At 38.6% G+C, this 20,473-nt stretch overlaps 1 protein-coding gene across 1 annotated transcript in view; it reads left to right on the forward strand.

Moving 5' to 3' along the window:
* FRMPD2 (FERM and PDZ domain containing 2) overlaps positions 1-13,659 on the forward strand; it is a 61,411-nt gene extending 47,752 nt beyond the window's left edge. The window contains exons 35-44 of the mRNA XM_086466660.1: positions 16-187; positions 2,081-2,160; positions 4,301-4,386; positions 6,070-6,185; positions 7,695-7,843; positions 9,530-9,620; positions 10,732-11,066; positions 12,226-12,441; positions 12,709-12,771; positions 13,588-13,659. Coding sequence (XP_086322786.1) covers positions 16-187; positions 2,081-2,160; positions 4,301-4,386; positions 6,070-6,185; positions 7,695-7,843; positions 9,530-9,620; positions 10,732-11,066; positions 12,226-12,441; positions 12,709-12,771; positions 13,588-13,659 — 1,380 coding nt within the window. The remainder of the gene's footprint in view (positions 1-15; positions 188-2,080; positions 2,161-4,300; positions 4,387-6,069; positions 6,186-7,694; positions 7,844-9,529; positions 9,621-10,731; positions 11,067-12,225; positions 12,442-12,708; positions 12,772-13,587) is intronic.
* Positions 13,660-20,473: the final 6,814 nt, after the last annotated feature.

Raw genomic sequence — 20,473 nt, forward strand, 5'->3', positions numbered from 1 at the left:
CATTGTATTTTTCAGGTGAATGAGACTTTTGTGTCTGGCCTGCCACGCCAGACAGTTATAGATTTGCTGCGGAAGGCTCGAGGCACTGTTCAACTCACTGTCTGCCGAAGCATGGCTTTGCATTTGGCTTATTCAGGCAATCAGAGCAACACTATGCCTTCCCCCCACAACACAAAAGCAGAACCTGGTAAGCAGCTACATAATCCCACCTTCATCATATACCGAGCATACGTGTTGCCTGAATTCAGCTTTCCTATTAGCAAAGCGATTCAATATTACTAACTTTACAGTTAGTCCTGGTTTATAGCTGTAGAAACAAACACATTCTTTACCCTGATCTGCAGCTCTGACTAAACTACTCAAAATATACAACCACAGGGAAGGAATGCCCAAGCATGATTTTGAAGTCTGGGAATAGTAGAAGCAAAGCTGCAAGAACCTCAAAGATGTTTTAACTCAGATTATGTTTTTAAGTCATGAGGTTTCTGGTCTGATTTTACCCAAGTTTATACAACTCATTAATGGAATCACAGCCAATTATTGAACCAGATGCTAAAATAAATTTCTGACAAATTTCACATCCCAGCACTTCTACTTTATCTCTTGAAAGCCCTGCACCTCCTGTTCTGCCTGGCAGACAGCTCCTCTCCCTTCTGTGCTTGTTCATGTTCAAATCCAGAAGCCTCTGTTCCCAGGTTGATTGCTATTAATTTGAGAGCACACCCACCTGCATGGGGCAGTACTTAGAGAGCTAACTCAAATGGAAGAAACACCTGCTGCAGGCTCTGCTCTACTGAACATTCAAACTTTAAATACTCATTAAAGCTGGGAATGGAAGCAAGGGTATACTATTACCAACAGATTATGGGTTTATATTCCTCAATTTTCTATTTCTTTGAACACTGAAATGTTTCCTATCATGTGGAGAAACTTCAGTGGGAAAATATAGAATTTCTTCTTAATATACCTTCTGGCCTGCCCGTTACAAATTGGAGGCTTTGTTTCAAATCTTCTCAGGCAAGAAGGCACTCCCATTGCTATTTGCTTTCTCCCCAGTTGACTAGGAAGAGATGCAGAGCTGACTGCAGGTTTTAGACATATTTTAAGCAAACATTTATGCATCTAGTCAGCTTTACTGATGCAAACCTACCTGCATAGGTATTTTAGGCAATTCTGCTGTTAGGCAGCAGCTGCCTCTAGGGTTCAAGGATATGAATTTTTTTCAGTATCTATTAGACTGAACTTAATCCTCTTGAACACCTAGCCTGTATCATAAGTACTTAACACTCCTTCACTTATTGGAAGCTACCCCCTGTGTTTCAAGAGCAAAGCTTTTCTGTAAGGATGAGAAAGCTATGCTCAGCACCGGCCTAGAAGGAGCATATTCACTGCCCCATCTCTATTCTAGTTTAATTTGGGGGGTTAATGATGCAAGAATATGGAGGGACAGTCAGTTATAAAAAGGCTGATAGAAGCCCTTGCTCTATTAAGGGCTATGGAAATATTCCCATTCTCTTCCAGCTCTGCAAATTCAAGGAACTAGCTGTGGGGACATTTATTTGCATCTCACATGATATTGATGAATTATACAGTTGCAGAAAATTTTAAACTGTTCTTCTGGACCAGTAAAAGCCAACAGTATTATTGTAGAAGCACTAGCATCAAAGTCAATCTCTGGTATTGGCTGCAAAACCCAATGATATTACAGAAGCACTGGCATCAAAATTCATCTATGGTATTTGCCCCTTGACACTGTGAAGGAATGAGGTGGGTTAGGGAGGGCAGATTTAAATTCTGTTTCAGGTTTTTTATAACTGCTGTTGATACACAGGGATCTACTTCAGTGTATCTTCTGGCAACCCAAATTATGCTGGCTTCCTCAGTGGTGATATATGGCATTTGGGCAATACTAACCCTCTCAGAGCATCCATGAAACTGATATTCCATGCCAGTTTCTGGCACTGTATCTCAGCACCTCTTCCAAAATCAAAGTCCTCTGGTGTGCACAGCACAGAAGAAATGGATCTATATTGTCCTGCTTTATAGGCATTTTACTTTGATGTTATTTTCTGGTATTCAGGCAGTGCTGAGGGAAGACTGCGAGCTCAGCCTGTTCTCACTTTCAAGGAAGAAGAAGAATCCAACCAGCTGTGCACCAAGGTAAAATCTGAATCAGGCTTCTAGAAGTTATCAGATAATGTACTCATACGTTTATTTACAAAATGGGTTTGCTGCAATGCAGGCAAGAACCAAACCTTCTTAATCAAAAAAGATTAATGTGAGGGAAGTGTGCTGCAATGACTGGAGCTGCTAACATTTGAATGAGTCAGGGGATTTCACTGAGATAAGAGCATATGATTAGTATAACAAATATGCCAAAATTGTGGCGGGAAGGAAGGTTACAAATGCAAGTCTAGTTCTGCTGCTTTATGATATTGGAAGCAATTATTTACTAATTTTACTCTTCTTTCAGTATTTTGAAACAATATACTTTAGAAGTTTTCTATTTAACTGTCTTCCATTATTATTCATAACTCCAAGGCATCCAAACTCTTCAAACGTGGTTATGTTTTTGAATCTTAGTAAGTCCTGCAAGACATTCCACATCAAATTTTACAGCACCTATTATTTCTAAATTTACAACTGTAAAACTTCTCCTTAAAAAATGTGAGAAATATAGGTGGTCTTATCCTCCAGAACAAATAATAATAATAAAAAAAAAAAAAAACAAACCCTGCCTCAACCAATAAAATAAAACTAGAAAAAGAAAAATGGAAGAAATCTTTGATGTGAATAAGCTGAGAAAACCTTGAAGAGGCGTTTGTTTGAAGAATTTCTAAGTATACTGTCGGAATGGGAGTTGGAACAAAACTGTTGGAGACTGGTGAAACATGGTATCAAAACAAGGTCGTGTCTATGAACTGACAAAGAAGTATAACCAATAAATAATATCAATGAGAAGTAGGACATAGTATTAAGGTTACAAGTTCTTCATTAGATCCCTGAGTTAGCAAGGTGTTAATGCACAAATTTAGTTTTAAGAGTGTGGTTAAGTCTATGTAGTTCAGCATAGCACACACCTAACTTCAAGCACACGGTAAGATTTTTTTCTGAATTGATTCCGTTAACTCTCTCTCCTTCATTATTTCCAACTTGCCTTTGGTTGTCTCCTATGAATAGAAGCTCTACTTTACAGAGCACAGCTGCCACCTACTCCAAAGACACAGACTTTGAAAATGACAAGCTACTGAAAAAAAAAAAAAAAAAAAAAAAATGCAAAAAACCCAGCAGTAAAATACCTTTCCTTGGCAAACAGAAAACAAAAATCTGTATAGCATTCTCCAATCAGTGTAGTCAGTAGCTGCGGAAACTGGGTAAATGAATTAATGGTTAAATAGGCAGCCATCAATTCCCCCATTCTAATGGGGAAATACAAGGACAAAAGAAAGAAAATAAGGTATAAGTGGCAGCTACCATTAAGATTCTGTGGTGCATTCTGTAGTTTATAGCATGTAACATGCCAGGATGGTTTCTGAGTGCATCTGGAATATTAAGCAGGAATAAAAGAAGAAACACCACTCTGAACTAAAAGTTAAATAATTATCTGTTGAGTGTTACAACTGAGAAGGAGCCACTTCCACATACTAACAGCAGATGTCCTGCATCATTATTGGAATACAGGACTCCGTTATCATTCCATAGGATGGAAAACTAGCCACCAATACTATTGCTTCGACTGCATATGGAGGTTGATCAAGGGTCTGCCTTCTCTCTTAGTTGAGTGCTTCTTCAGTAGAGCAGCTGCACCCTGCTTTTAACAGGTGGCATTGATGTATCTGAGATAAAAAAGGGAAATTATTAGCAATACCATCTCAGACCCTGGTGCTTTCTGCTACCAAGAGCTCAGAGGTGAAGAGTAGAGTGTGACTCATGAGTCCTGTGACTGCATTTTCTTTATGAGATCAGAGAGGATATAACTAACATGAACTTTTTCAAAGTTTAGTTGTGCATGCTAAGTTGTAGAGAAGTCTGAAGACTGTATTGTTATGAATATCATAAATACAGCTGATGGGGCTTTTTACTCCTAGTAGACACAGAAATGCCGAATCAGAGTTGCGTACTTTGTAAAATATAAAGTGGAAATTGGAAGGTGGAAACTATTCTATTTTCCCTTTCCTTTTTGAGTGAAGGACACATTTTTGTCAGATGTACCTAAGAAAGAATGGTGATGAAAGTAACTATATTCTAGATGTTTCTGTGTACTGATTTTTCACAGCTTTTTCTTCTATTAAACCTGCAGGATCCAGAAAGTACACACAATTCACCTCTGCGAGGCCAGCTGGCTGGACAAGACTATAAGGATATCTTTCATAACATTTCAAAGAGGTAAGTCTTTCAAATGCAATAAAACTTTTAAAATAAATAGTACAGATAACTCATTCTTATATACCCAGAGCTGTCCTAGTATGGTATGCAAATGCATTCATGTGCCAAATGACAGAAATACAGTTCTATTGGAATGGAGCTCCATCTGCAGCAAGAGTTGCTAAACAGCTTCCACACAACTACCAAGACAAACGAAATGTAAGCTTCTAGGTGTAACAGCTCATGTAGACTTTGTAGCTGAGGTGGAGAGAGAACAGTGGTAGCACTACCACATTGGTGTAGACAGGGTCTCCATGGGTTTTACTACATGTTTCAAGCAGGTCTTGCAGCAAGGCTAGACCATGTGCTACTACGGCTGTAGTTATACAGAAGGTGAACTCGAGACATCTGGGAATCAAGAGAATTTGAGTATGTTACTTCAACAAAGGTAAATAGTACAAGAAAAGAAGATTTTTACTTCAAATTTTAAATCTACAGTACAATGGGAAATCAAAGAATAATGGAATGTTGATAAGACAGGCAGTTTAGTCTGCTATAATGATGCAGAATATATGAAATATTTTCCTTATCTTTTATAACCCCCAAATGGAAAAAAGGACTAAATATTTACATTTGAAACTTAAAATTTTGTGAGAACAGTATTTGGCCAATTAATTAGAGAGGAAAATCTTCCCTAACTTAACTGCTTGCAGAGCTAAAACAAATCTTGAGAGCATCTGCAAGTGAGTTCACGTATCATCTGTGTAAGCATAGGCTCAGTGCTTCTCTCTATTATATCAGGTGTGATTATTATTAAATTATCTTGCTCTGTGTGCCAGATGCATAAATACATCTATGGCTAAATCAAAGTGACCTTATCATATATTCAGATAACACATCTTTTCTGGTTGTTTTCTTAACAGGACGGTCTTCTGACTTCTGTCCTGTGATCTGAATCTTTTCACTACCAGTAGTTTCTGGTATTTCTATTTTCTATTTGCAAAAGCTTTATGTAACTTGAATGTGCAAAGCCTGCAACAGTTACTGATATTTGCAAAGGTGCTACTTATCGTACTCTCCCTCTTAAGTGTACCTTTTACTATTTCTGACATTATGTATTATGATCATACACAGGATAGGATAAGGTAAGACTGTCATATGCTTAAGCCTACCAACATAGTTAAGTTAGGTCTGAGGGTTATTGGAGTTAGCTGGTAAAGGAATATTTGACCCATTCTGCACACATTATAGTTGTATTCTGGACTGCAGGTGTATCTCCTACATAAAGCATTTAAGTGCTCTAGAATTTTCTAAATACTTCAGGAAACAGTAACAAGCAAGGCCTATTTAGCTATGATTGCCTAACAACTGAAAAATGTCATACATGAAAAACTGTCTACACCTGTGACAAACCTTACTTCTAATCATTTTTGTGCAGCTTTTTACACAAAGCATGTTCTTATCTCTTTGAAAAAATAAAATACTACATTAGATAGTGTTTTTCACTAGCTATATTTGCACTCCTCCAGACGCAATGCTACTGTTACTCTTTGAACTTATGTTCTTCACAGTAATTCTTGAAAATAGTTGCTCAAGAAAGTTAAAAGAGAAAAAAAATAGGTTAAAACCAAAACCTTTCTACGGTTCAGATTACCAAAGCTTCTGCTGTGTCCATAAGACCGTTCAACTAATGCTGTTTTACAGGTCACAGAAATATGCAGAATGTGAAGGCTGCAGAAGAGAGAGTCAGCAGTCTGAGTCAGACAGCTGGAATGATGAAGATGACGATATGCCCCACAGGATTTCTGTTCTACCTAGAAGTAATCATGCAAAAACTTCTCTTATTTCTTTAACTTTATAGGCCAGCTCCTCCATATATGTACAGTGAGAACAACATTAATCTCTTGTATACAAGCTAAGAATTTTCTCTTTGTGTCTCAAAGACCAGGGAACTCAAGACACAATTTTTACCACTGATGCATATGAAGGCCATCAAATCTTTGCAACATCCACAAGAATGTGGAGCTCCTACATCAGGAGCTCTCCAACACTTTTGGAGAACCTAGAAGGAAGGAACATGAGTCTGAATGTAGTTAACTGAACCCAGTGAGGGCAGCTCTGCTGGCCATCACGCACTTGCCACTGCTCTGAGCACCTCTGCTTTGGAACTCCAGTTTCAAAAGGACAAGCAACTTTTTATTTTTATTTTTCGGGGCGAGGGGTGGTGGTGTGTCTTTTGTTTTAGTTTTCGGTGGGGATTTTTTTTTCTTTTTGAAATTTCACATCCTTCCACAAATGAAAATCTCTGAATACCTTGATTATATGCAATTAAGTGTACAGACTGAGCAAATAAGAGGAAAAGAAAGTTATTGAATTAATTTGAGCAACATCGTGACTTTTGCTCAAATCACGCACTGTTATATAGTGCAAATAAATGACACATTGCCTCAGTGGCTGAACAGAGCATTGCTCCTTGTCTTCAGCCTACAACAAACCTGTGGAACATATCATCAGGTTTTCTTTGAGACAGCTGGCGTGTTATTCTTTGCCAACAGCAGCCCTTGACTAAAAGGACAAATCCCATAATTCCTCTGCCTCAAACCACTATTTTTTATCAAACAAGCCACTGTTTTAATTCTACATGGTAACAAAGTTTTTTTAATTGCTCCAGTAATGATATTTCTGGAGAGATGTTTATTAATTTTCTTAACCTGTCAAGTTTTCAATCAGAAACATATCAAGAACATATACTTCAGGATGAGCTAATTAGTAAAACCGAATCCTGATTTTGGTGCATTAAAGATATTTCACATCTTGTTCTTGAAGGGGAGTGTGAGGTAAGAGATAAAGAACAAAAGATATTTTCTTACTTCAGGGAGGAAGAATTTGCAGTGATTATTCCTAGCAGTGAGGCACGTCAATACTAATTTTCAGGAAAGTGTTGGAAACATGAAGATGATTCCCTGTGAAGATGTGGCCAGAGTCTCCTAGACCAATATAAACTAGCATAAAAGTTTACAATTCTACAAGAACAGTTTATTTAGAGAACAGACTGTATTTAGAAACTGTATGAGGCAATAAGTTGCAATACTTGCATCTGCTTCCAAGTTACATGAAATGTGGTGCTGGTTGAATCCATGGTGCTGACTTAGTCTTCTTTCTGCTGTGAACACAAGTAAACCAAAAATACTTTTCACATTTCACTTCCACAGTATAAGCATCAAGATGTACTTAACTACTGCAACCCCTTAGTTTTTAAAGCCAAAACTTTGCACTATGAACAATAATAATTAAAAATTCCTTTTTTTTTTTTTTTGGTTGATCTATAGGCAGAACCTTTGCTTCTGGAGACGAACTTACTCAGTTAATTAACTTTAAACCATCACTGACTGGAGTAGATCCAAGGATTGGCATCTCAGGTCTTATTCAAGGTCTTCAGTTGCAGATTGAGAATCAAGAGGTGTTAAAGGAGTTTATGGTAAAGTGTGATTCCTTTTTAAGATCTGACTGTTTAGCAGAGCTAAGAAAGTGACTTTTAGCAGCTTTCCGCATACTGTATGGGAGATCAGCTTGTGTATCTTTACTGACTCCACTTTCTCAGAATTATTCCAGCCAGAATGGGGCTTCTACTCAGGTGTTTGAATGATGCTACAGTATTTGGATCTCTCTCTTTCCATGCAGGTCAGGCTTACACTGTTAGCTGCCCAAAGATACTGTCCACATGGAATGAAGAATAAGTAATACACAAAAGTAGATTATGAATCACTTTTTCCTAGACTGACTTCTTCCTGTTACCCCCTCAGCTCTGCTGAACATCTGCCTAAAAACTACTCGAGAGGTTGCACTAAAGCAAGAATCCCATGCTGCTAGGGATTCACTAGTGTTGAAACACTTAGTTGATGAAAGGAATGTGTTTCACACAATGCTCCAGTGATATGTGGAACTCATTGACACAAGATGCTATTAAGGTCAGGAACTTTGTGAAATAATTAGAAAGGAAAAGTAACATACCTCCATAGATAATGAAAACACATAATTGCATCTGATGGCATATAAATAATAAAAAAGTATAAAATTAGGAAAGCATATAAGATTTATTGTTTCAGGATATAAACAGAGTACCCAGTTATCAGCAACTTCAACACAGTAGTGGAATTTTCTTTAAAGGATGTACTCATTACCAGTGAAATAGATTGCTATCACTTTTTCGTAGCAATTACAATGTTATCAGTTTCTTTCACTTGCTTTTCCTTCTCTGACTTTCTGGGTACAAACTCACACAGGCTCAATCATATAGGATTTGCTGACTTTCCCTGAAGGCTCAAGGGCATGTATTAGTTTCCATCCATTCCATTTTGTTACTCATGTAGGCACAGCATACTATGAGCCGAGTCACACATCTGCACAGAAAATGTAAATATCTAACAGGGAAAGCACTGATGATCAAAGCCAATGGATATTTTATCTGGGTAAATGCCGTAGTAACTGATGAAGATGTTAAAGAACTGTCACGTGTATTTCAGTCCACATACACTGTGTAGTGGCATAATGTGACAGCTGAGCATTGTGCAATGGATACCAAAGAGGTAAAAGAATAAAGAAAAGTGAAGGTAACTCAAAACTGTAAATGAAATTAACTTGCACATTCTTGCTTCCAGTTACACTGCACCCTGCTCCACTAAATCGCTAAGCACTTAATGACCGTACGATTTGCACTTAACATCATTGACACTCTTCCCTACATCCATCCCTTCCTCTATCACTGGAAAGTATTCACTGGCATTCACTACCTGTTAACAGTGCAATAGCTTGTGCTTTAGTTAGTATGTTCTCAGTTATGAACGCTGAAATTTGGCCAAGATGCTATTTCAAATATCTATTTTACATCAATATACAACAGGGATTTGTAATGACAGGGGCTGATGATGTCAGTGGGAAATCTCACTTGAAAAACCCCAGAAATTTTGTGCAGGCTGAAGAAAATACAAAGTGATTTTAATTCCTTGCCTAGAAGGTTGAGGATGATATACTGATTCTCTTCTGTAACAAGTCTATTTGCCAGTCTTGGGTCACATATAACAATAAATTTTGCTCACACTGATTCTGTAAAGGTTGTCTATAAAGGATGTGAACAAAATGGATTGACTATTTCTCTTCGATCCAGGCTTTAGAACATGTGAAACCAACAGACGACTGCAGAACTGGCAAAGCACTGGAAAACCAGCATAAAAATAGATACCGAGACATCCTTCCATGTAAGTATGCACATTAATGAGAACATACATTCAATGAACAAAGACATTGGAAAACAGAAAAACAGTTATAACACTGAGATGTAGGAGTTGCAAATCCCACCACATCCTTAGTCACAGAATGCTCCACTAATAACGAAATGTGTTGAAATTTCGCAAAAGAGGTAGAGTTCACTTAAGGATGACTGCATTGCACAATACATAATTTTCTGAAGTATCATCTTCCACAAGGCAGCACTTGCTCTGGCAGGGGGGCAGTTATCTTGGTGTTTCCTTCCCTCTTTCTCATACATATTGATCTCCATTTCTGTGGGCATCTGTAACTTGAGCTATAATAGCAGTTCTTTAAATATATTTAAATGTACAGCTACATCTACTGCTCGTCACACAGTGGAATTCTGAAAAGTACAGTGGAAATCATGGAGTTGCATAGCTCTTGGAAAGATAAAGATTCTTTCAGAAGTATTTGAAGGCATAATATCCAACCAGAGCTTTCAGCTGCTCTGAGTCAGAAAAAAAAGTTTTGTCACTGATGAGAAGTCCTTCCTTTAGAAGGAAGATTTGACTCCAAGAGCTGAATAACTGCTGATAACAAGAATTTCCAAAAAATAACGTACTGCCCAATGATTCCCTGAGAGGTATCACAACAGAAGGAAAAGTTTCAGGACCCTTGATGCATTTCTAAACTGCAGCAGCAGGACAACACATGCAAAATTTGTAGCACAGTTAAGCTCTCTGTATTAGCGATACAGTATACATTCTCAGAAGTTTCCTGTTCTATAATACCAATATCCAGTGATATGTTCCCACACTGTACATTAAAAGTAGTGTTGGAAACACTATTTTGAATTGCTGCTAAACAATTCTATAGTAACTAGAAGGCTTGTAACTGTGTTACACAAGTGTCTCGAGAAATAAAGCTACAGTGAACCACACGATATGTCTGTGGGAATCCCTATTAGTGGTGATTAATATTAGTGCTACTAGCCAAATATATTCTAAAATCCAGAGGCATACTTTGCTCCTAGAGGCTGAGGTTCCCCATCTCCTGAGCAATAGAGATGGTAGAACTACAGACCTACAGCTGAAATAGCAACTTTCTGTTTCTGTACAGATGATAAGACACGAGTTCCTCTGGGAGAAAAGAATGGCTACATTAATGCAAGTTACATTAGAATGAAAGTTGGAGAAGAGGAACATTTCTATATTATAACCCAAGGGCCTCTTCCTTCCACTATCGCTGATTTCTGGCAAATGGTCTGGGAGAGCGAATCAGATGTGATTGCCATGATGACAAAAGAAGTGGAGCTAGGGCAAGTCAAGTGTCATCGATACTGGCCTGAACCTCCCCATGACTCTATAGACCTGGCTAATTTTCGTCTCAGGCTAGACAGCTACCGGATTCTGGGATACTTCATCATTAGAACAATAGAAATGATCAATAAGCAGGTAAGTTGAGTAGACTTAATACGTTCATGTATGTTGAAACTGATTAGCTATTTTACATGAGTAAATACTAGTATTATTCTTTGCTTCTTCTGTAACATTTACTCAGAATTTTTTGGGAATGCAAAAGTCTGAATAAGAGGTGTGATATTTGGGTTAATGAAATGCTTCTTCTTTGCTCATTGCACAAGCCATGGACCCAACATTACATGTATTTGGACAAGAATGTCCAAAAAGTACTCCTTTAATAGTCACAGAGCTGGTGTGTTCAGTGTTTTACAAATTGCTTACTGTTCTCATAAAATCAAGTCAGTAAGGCCTGCCAGAGTGGATTAATATTGTATAATGGTGGCTGAATTTGAGGTAGACAACATCCACTGTTCTCCCCTCATCTACCCAGCCAGTCATGCCATCATAGAAGGCTATCAGATTGGTCAAGCATGATTTTCCCTTGGTGAATCCATGTTAACTACTCCTGATAACCTTACTTTCCTCCACATGCTTAGAGATAACATCCAGAATGAGCTGTTCCATCACCTTTCCAGAGATGGAGATGAGACTGACTGGCCTGTGGTTTCCTGGGTCATCCTTCTTGCCTTTTTAAAGATTGGAGTGACATTGGCTTTCCTCCAGTCCTCAGGCACCTCTCCTGTTCTCCGTGACCTTTCAAAGATGGAGAGCAGCTTAGCAATAACATCTACTAGCTCCCTCAGCACTCATGGGTACATCCCATCAAGGCCCATAGATTTGTGGGTATCCAGTTTGCCTAAATGATCTCTAACTTGATCCTCCTTGACCAAGGGGAAGTCTTCCTCTCTCCAGACCTCCTCTTTTACCTCCAGGGTCTGGGATTCCTGCAGGCTGGCCTTACAGTAAAGACTGAGGCAAAGAAGGCATTCAGTAATTCTAAATCTGTATCCTCTGTCACCAGGGTACCCACTTCATTCAGCAGCAGGTCTGCATTTTCCGTAGTCTGTCTTTTGCCATGATGTACTTGAAAGAAGCTCTTCCTGTTATCCTTGGCATCCCTTGCCAGCTTTACCTCCAAAGGTAGACAAACAGTTGGCTAACAATGAGGCTGAAGGAAAATTTATCAGTGGAATTCCTTGACAACTGGCCTTAGGACTGATCAATTTTAACATTTCTGGTCTTTCTCTTCCAGACAGAAGAGAAGCGCATTATAAGTCATTTGCAGTTTACCACTTGGCCGGACAACAATACTCCAAAACTGGCTGAGCAGCTTGTAAAATTTATTTGTTACATGAGAAAAGCTCACAGTACAGGACCTATTGTTGCTCACTGCAGCACTGGCATTGGAAGAAGTGGAGTTTTGCTGTGTGTTGAAGTTCTGCTCAGCTATATAGAAAAACATTTATGTGTAAGTATCAAAGAGATCATAATTAAGTATCACAGGTTAGTATGGATGTCAACAACATGTGGGTGTATCGTACACCAGAGTAATTCCTGGTAGAATTCATCCTTACAAAATGAAATAAACCCAGCTTTTGTTGTTTTAAACAAAAGATAATAACTGCAAATATACTACTTGTAAAAGAACAGAGTCACAGCTTCCCCATCTGAAAATGTTTAAATCTTTCTTTATAACTTCCATGTCAACAAAATAAACACTCTTCTCTTCTGATAGTTCAACATCAAGCAGATAGTGAGAGATTTGAGAGATCAGCGTTCTGGCATGATCCAAACTAAGGTAAGTTCTCAATATTCAACTAGATTATGACTTTTAAAAGCACAATTAGTGGTACTTATCCACATGCTTTGATAAATGTGGGGCTTAAAGCATAACTTTAGCCCTCTCATTTGAGGAAAATAACTGCCTTCCAAGAAAGTGGAAGATTTAAATATGAAAGGTCTGTCTCTTACTAATTAATTGAAATAAAAGCAAAGCACCAATATAGTACAGATACCAGCCTCCCCCCCCAATTTTTTTTTTTTTTTAAGCAAAAAGAAAAGCAGGAATCAACAACAAAACCAGTGAGATACCATAAACTCTACCCTGCAAAATTGCGGCCTTCAGCTGAATTCTTGCTATTGATGAGTTATCATTACCTCAGTAAACCCTTCCACTGCCAAGTTAAACCCGCCTCTGAAAAGAGTTTTCACATAGGAAAAGACAAGATGTGGCTAACTCCATTTAGAGCAAACACATGGTGGGAAGAAAAGCAAGACAAGACTAGGATAAGTTCTCCTTATATGCAAATATTCTACCACATGTTTTGATATATTTTCTTCAGGGTAATGAGTGAGCATGTGATTGAAATTAAGCAAATAGATAACCTTCAATGACATAAATGAGACTTGAGCACATGCTTACAGGTACTGCATTCCTGAACTTTTACAAGTGATGGAACAAAAAGAGTAAGGGTACTCTTAAATATCTAAGACTTTGTATTCATGTTACAAATATGTTGATGTTATAAACAGCACTTCAGCCAGTCCATCCTTCTTTGTCTAGAATCTATGTTGAATGTAACCAGGTGTTTCACATTGATGTCTCTGCGTACAGGATGAGTATTTATTCTGTTACGAAGTTGTGCTGGAAGTCCTTCAGAACCTTCAAGCAACGGATTCCTACTGACTGCAGTATGAGTCTTCCTTGTTGCTATTTCCCTTGGACTCCAGGGATTGCTTTAAAGAAAAGTCAAGCCAGCACAGACAAGTGTTATATTATGTGCTTTGTTAGATTACTCTTGATTTCTAAGGCATTTCAAAACCTTGCTTAACATGTCCTGGGTAAGTCATTTAAACCTTGGCTCACAGTTTGGAGAAACAGCCAACCAGCACTGCAATACTGCTGTTAAATTGCCATGGACAATTTTGTGTGTCCTGTATAATAACATAATTGCTGGGAAAATATTTTGGGACTGTGTCAAGAAGATAGCAGCCTTTGAAATTAGCTTTACTTTCCAGAGGGCAACTACAAAGATCTAAGATCCTGCTGGCATTGGTGGAAGATCAGTTATCCCTTGCATATTCTTGTGCACTATTGGCTTCTGGACTACATATCAGTATTTTCTACAGTAGTTATGCTTTTGTGTGGGAGGACTCAATTTATTTACCTTTGGTTGCTTGAACAATGTAGAACCATTTCCAGTCATCACTCCAGCCCATGAATTTATACCACCATCACTAGACATCTTAAACCAAGAAACTGTCAGAAAAACAGAATGCCTTTAAACCCTAGTTGGTTCTCTTCAAAGCGGGAAGAGCATTCTTATAATTGGATGCAATATTAATTTTTCCCAGCAATATGAACAGCTGTAGATAGCATCAGTATTCTTTCATTCTGCATCCATGTAAAAAGGAATGCAATACTAAGCCAGATGAAATGACTGTGTGTATTGTGACATGCATATACATTTCATCTTCCCTTGATCCTTTCCATTGATTAATTATTTTGTAATTCTTATCTAGGATATGAACCAATCTATGGGAATTCCCACTGGCTTAGTAGGGGCTGAATCAGATCTTTAAATCAGAGTAAATAACTCTGTACAGTTTATTTCTCTTGTAAAATGTGTTTCTTAGTGTGAATTTGAGCAGAAGTCTGCTCTTCAAGTTCGTGAGATTGTACTTGCTTCTATAGTACTACTCCTAAGTCCTTTATCTAGAAGGTGATATGTATGGAAGTGAAGTTATTAGATAAGCATTGGAAGAGTAACTTTTAAACATAGGAAATAACAGCATTTAACTGAATTGTACATATTTTTTAAACTTCTTTGATTTCAGGAAAGGAGAAAATATTAAGATGTATTTGAATATAAAACTGCAGTAGAAACAAGACAATAAAATAATTGTTTATTTTAATTACAAATGAAAGGTTTATAGTTTGGAAAGAATGAGGGATTAAATACAAATTTAAAGTAGGACTTTTAGAAAAAGCCACTGTAACACAATTATAATTAAGGCCAAGGGCCATTTTTTCCTTTCTGCCCTCAGACAGTCTGCTGGAAGCCAGGAAAAGATAGAAATGAAATTTATAAATTGAGCCAGATGCTAATTCCAAACATATTGATAGAGATCCAGAGTAACATTAAATTAGTGGAGTAACCCTCAATTTATACGGGTATAAATAAACAGAACTCAGTGTTTTGTCTTTAATTAATTGAATTTGAGCCTCCCCAGACCCATTAATCACCGCACGTTCTGCATTTACCGTCTTTGTCACATAAAAGGATTATTTACAGTTTTGTCAAGTGTCATCAGCCAAATTTTTATTCATAACCCTGTTACTTTCATTTGGTATTTGGCCTTTCACTTTGATTTTAACTACTGCACATGTACTACTATGCAAGAAATTCACTACACTGCACATGAATGCACAATTCACTTTTTGCACCACAACTTTAAAAAGCTTCTCAGTGAAAATATTCCTGTACTTTTTGCAAAGGTGTTTTTTCTGTGGTTTAGACCAAGCATTCTGGACAATCTTTATGGCATTATTTGTTCTTCCACATTTGTGCATCATCTTTGAAGCTGTTTGACAGAAATGTCTGCTGTTTGACAGAAGTGTTTCCTATTTTACAGGGATATTAAAAAGATTTCTGAAAACACTGTATTTCATTTAAATTTCTTTTTATGAAAAAGCAGCTGTAATACTTAACTACTAACCAGTAAGAGCTCTAGGGAAAATAATCTTTTATTAATTGGGGTTTATATTTAAACTTCTCTAAAAGCAGATTTTGTGATGATGGTACCTTTTGTACATTCCCCTGAAGTAGGTATTACTGACCTCTGAGACATTCTGCTACATCCCATGTTCTTATCCTTTAGGGACATAATAATTAAATGTTTTTAAACAGATACTATGGTTATGGTGCCCATAACAACATCCTCACTCAGACTGAACTTTTGTTTTGGATAAGACATACACTTTTACAAAGATCTAGTCCTCTAAGACTGCTAGCAGAATAAGACAAAACAGAACTATCCTTCCAGATATTTCATAATCTGTTATAGAACAAGGAAACCTTCACCCACAGAAAGTCTCAGAGCCTCTCAAACCAACTTTGGGAAGAAGCAGATAGACGTAATCTGCCACATGCTGGCAACAGGCCCTCCATCTGTCACAGTCTTGGAGCAATCCTACAGAGCAAGTCTCTCAATCCACAGCCTGGAAACATTTCAAGAAAACTGCAGACCTGCAAGAGTTCTGCACATGTTTGAAGCTAGAGGCTGGTCACCTCAGTACTAGTACCACTCATGAGGTCCACTGCTGACAGCCAGCCTACACAGCAGGTAAATTTTGAGGATGGAAAGACTGAAATAGTAGGCGCAGCTTCCTTCCTACAACAGACACCATGTATGGAGAAATACACAGTGAGTCACCACCAGAAAGTGCTTAGCAGATGCGGCTGCTGTATATGCTTTCTTTGGAGATGCTAAGGAACCAACTGTTCTCAGCTTCACCTTTTAAGGTAGGATTCAGGGATTCAACTTTCAACCCTGCTGCAGATTTCCTGAATAAACCAAACCACTTAAATAGGATCTCTGCACCTCACAGGTTTCTTCTTTTACACTGCACTACTGGGGTACACTCATATCCTTTATAGACAGGGCCACTGAGCGCAGAGTGTGGATAAACCGAGAACACTTAGAAGACTGTTAAGAAGCATTTAAGTATAGGGGAGTCTGGCTACATCCAGCAGCTCATACACCATTTCCCCCCATACACAGCACAAATAAGAGTCTCCCCTCTGAGTTCTTTATTCATGCAAAACTCCCATGGAGATCAAGGCTCTTTGAGATGCACTTATTTGGAACAAGAGATAACCCGCTCCTTAAAGAGCTCACATTACTTGACAAGTCAGGCTAAACTGGAAAGAAAGGAAGATCTACTGTCCCTTTTTGTTCATAGGGAATCGAGGCAGGGGCTGGCGATTTGTCCAATGTCTACAGAGTTTTTGCAAAACTCAGGAACTAAACCCAGATGATAGAAGCTCCTATTCTGTGCCTACATGTGAAAGTATCTTTCCTCAGTCTGAAAAAAGGATGTACTGCTCTGGCCCATTTCTGATGAAATATTATTTAGCATATAAAGTGGTCTGACTGGAACTTACACACATGTAAGAGATGTATTATGCTACAGAACTTCAGTCTGTGCCTGTAGTCACACTGCTTACTTCCAAAGTGGCACTGAGATCACTATTTCCATTTCTAAGTCATGTTACTCTACTGCCTAGTCATCAATAAGGACAAGCTGCAGTACAAATGCAAACAAAACCAACACATTTTTTGGAGGCAGTGCCTGCCATAACAATCACTCAAAACAGTCCTCAGATTCACACTATAGCACAAAACCTTGGCAGTGACACTATGTTCAAATGGTAGCTCTTTCCATGGAACAGCACATCTTGTCATCTCACTCTGGGAAGCAACCATTTTACTGCCATCAAGACTGCTCCTATTTTTTTTATTTCTACCATTTTATCTCGATTTAAAAGCAAACATAGTAGGACAACCATCTCATAGTATTAAGTTACAAAATCATGTGAGCAGGGGGAAAACAGTGTCCCTATTCTTTCTTTTAACATCTTCCTTGAGGTCCATGGACTCAGGACTGCTTCATGCTGATGGCTCTCTGTAATACACCATTTGCAACGGCAAGACACCTTAAAATACCCACACATGCCAAAATGGCTGCTATTGGCTATGAGAACATTGTCAGGTTTGAATAATTGACTTTAAAAAGTACCAACTTGTATTTTTACAACTTGTACTAATATGATCAGGCTTCCTTTTAATTTTCTTAGAAAGCCCTAGAGATGAGTCAGGAAGTTTTCTCTAACTGTCTTTTCATTTGGAGTTTATGGCCTTACTAAGCAAGAGAAATCTTCGCTAACGGAACAAATACAGTAAATGCAAATACCACTAGTATTGCAAAAGAACAGCAAAGACTGCCACCTATGGGCAAACCGCTACTGCGACAGCATTAATCGCAATTGGTCACTTCTGCCGTTGGCACAAACCCACTCCATGAACTTTCAAGAAGGTTCACTCAAAAGTGTTACCGAGACAGGCATGGCAGGATGCAGTGCTCTCTCCAGACTGGGAAGCGCCTGCCTGGCCAGGCAGGTGCTGCATGCTGCTGATGTCTATATAGTCATACTGCTGCTGGCTCTATAGAGCCTAAAATAATGATAATGAGGTACTTGGTTGGCCCTAGGAAAGGGGATCTAGAAATCTGACAGGATCTGTCCAAATCAGACAAGTGCCTAACTTATGAATAAACTTGCTCTTGACCTTTTGGTCATGCTTTGGAATGAAGCTCTTTCTTCTTTTACTGAAAATTATGAGCATGGGAAGTTATCCTGGAGTTTTATAAGAACTGGTTTTATGAAACACTGTGAGCAGCTGAATCTGGTTGGGGTATATTTAGTGTAAAATAATCCCTGTAAACTGGTTTCTTTTCTCAAATATGTTGCAAATTCATCTACAGCATGAGGACTGGAGATAGTGTCCCATACCTCCGTGTAACAATCCTGACCATTGCACATAGAGGAATGTGGTCCACATAACAGTTAAACTGAGCAGGCCTAAGCTTGTGCTGTGGTGCATGTGTAGCTTAGCCCTCAGGCCTGTGTTGTGCTGTGGATCTCTAAGCCACAAAGTAAACGTAGCCAGCTAATGTAACAGAGAGCTTGTAGGCAGCTCCCACTTGCTACTGCTGGTTACACCACCTGCAAGTTCTTGCCTTTACCTAAAAGTGCAGCAAGAAGTTCTCACGTGAACATTCTTTCTGTTGGGCAGTAGAAATGCTGAATGGAGGAGTTTTCTTGTGAGAAGATCATATAATAGTGCAAATGACCAAAATGAGGCAACCCTTCCACAGACAAGGTCTGGACAGTGTGCTGCACTTGGATCAGATGCCTGTTTGATGCTGCACGACTTGGAGTTCCTGGCACCTGAAGGGACTTGAGATTATCTGTACTATCTTCCTTTACAGTGTTAGCATTAATAAATAGCACTTTAAATGATATTTTGCACAATCTGAGTGCCTTTCTTACTGGGTTTATAATGGAACAACACCTCCAGGTGCAAAACACTCAGTTACCAGTGAAAGACAATGATATTTCTGACAGTTAAATCACAAAGCTGGGCTCAACATGAAGACTGCCTTCCTACTGCTTGCAAAGATGACTGAGTATTATTGTAATACTACAAAAAATAATTACCACCTGAGATCTCCACACTGAAAAGAAAGCTCACCCTCGCAGTCTAAGCAGACTTAGAGTGACAGTCCACTATTAGATTGATCTTTTAGCTATCCAGTAATGTGTGTGACTGACAGGCACAGCACTTAAAAGATATGTGTAACAGTAAAGTGTGATTTGCACATAATCTTGCACTGATGTATCTCCATAGGTTTAGAAATAAAAAATACAGAAACCAGAAGAGTGTTCTGTAGTGCCATAAACGTATCACTTGTCTTGGTCAATTACTCAATGCACACCAGGAACCTCATACCTCATTTGTGCTTCTCCAGGCCCAACAGCATGAAACAATCAACACTGAACCACAAAACCGCAGAACAGTTGAGATTGGAAGGAATCTCTGGAGAGCACCTAGTCTAAACCCACCAACTCAGAGCAGTGTCATCTGGAGTTCAGGACTGTGTTCACTTGGGTTTTAAGTATCTCCAAGGATGGAAACTCCATAACCTGTCTAGGCAACCTGTTCTGACATTTGACCTTCCTTAGAATAAAAAAGTTTTCTGATGTTTAAACGGAATATCCTCTATTTCCATTTATGCCCACTGCATCTTGTGCTGTCACTGGATACCACTAAGAGGAGTCTGTTTCTGCCTTCTTTACTCCCTCCCATCTAGGAATATGTACATATTGCTAAGATCCACCCTGAACATTCCCTTCTCTATGTTAAACAACCATAGTTGTCTCAGCTTCTCCTTAGACAACAGACATTCTAATTCAGTGTCCTTAATATGCCAATACTGATTCAGAGAGAGGACAAGATACCATCCAGTAGCTGCACATCTGCTGAAATTGGGAGATACAGTTTTTCAGTGACCACTAGAATGAGTTGCTATTTTAACACCACTTATGCATTGATCGAGGCCTGAGAAGCCAATATAGGAGTTTAAGAGAAGATGCAGAGTCTGGAGTATCTCTTGGATATCAGTCTGCAAGATCTGCCAGTGACGAGTTCTACTTTTTAGCTAGGCTTAACTCTTCCATGTCTGTCTTTATTTAACTGGGTTCTGTACACAGCTCCCTCCCACAGAAGTAGGTGGCTGTTCAGAATTCATTGCCCCTTCTGCACAGCACCAGATAGACATGCCCACCTGAGGGACAATGAACTTTTTTAGATCCTGCTCTAAAGTTTACAGCTATTTAGCTTGCTCATTAAACCATTCAAAAACAAACAAAAAGCCA

The sequence above is a fragment of the Leptosomus discolor genome, chromosome 6 (genome assembly GCF_034619465.1).
Source record: "Leptosomus discolor isolate bLepDis1 chromosome 6, bLepDis1.hap2, whole genome shotgun sequence".
NCBI classification, from domain to species: Eukaryota; Metazoa; Chordata; class Aves; order Leptosomiformes; family Leptosomidae; genus Leptosomus; species Leptosomus discolor.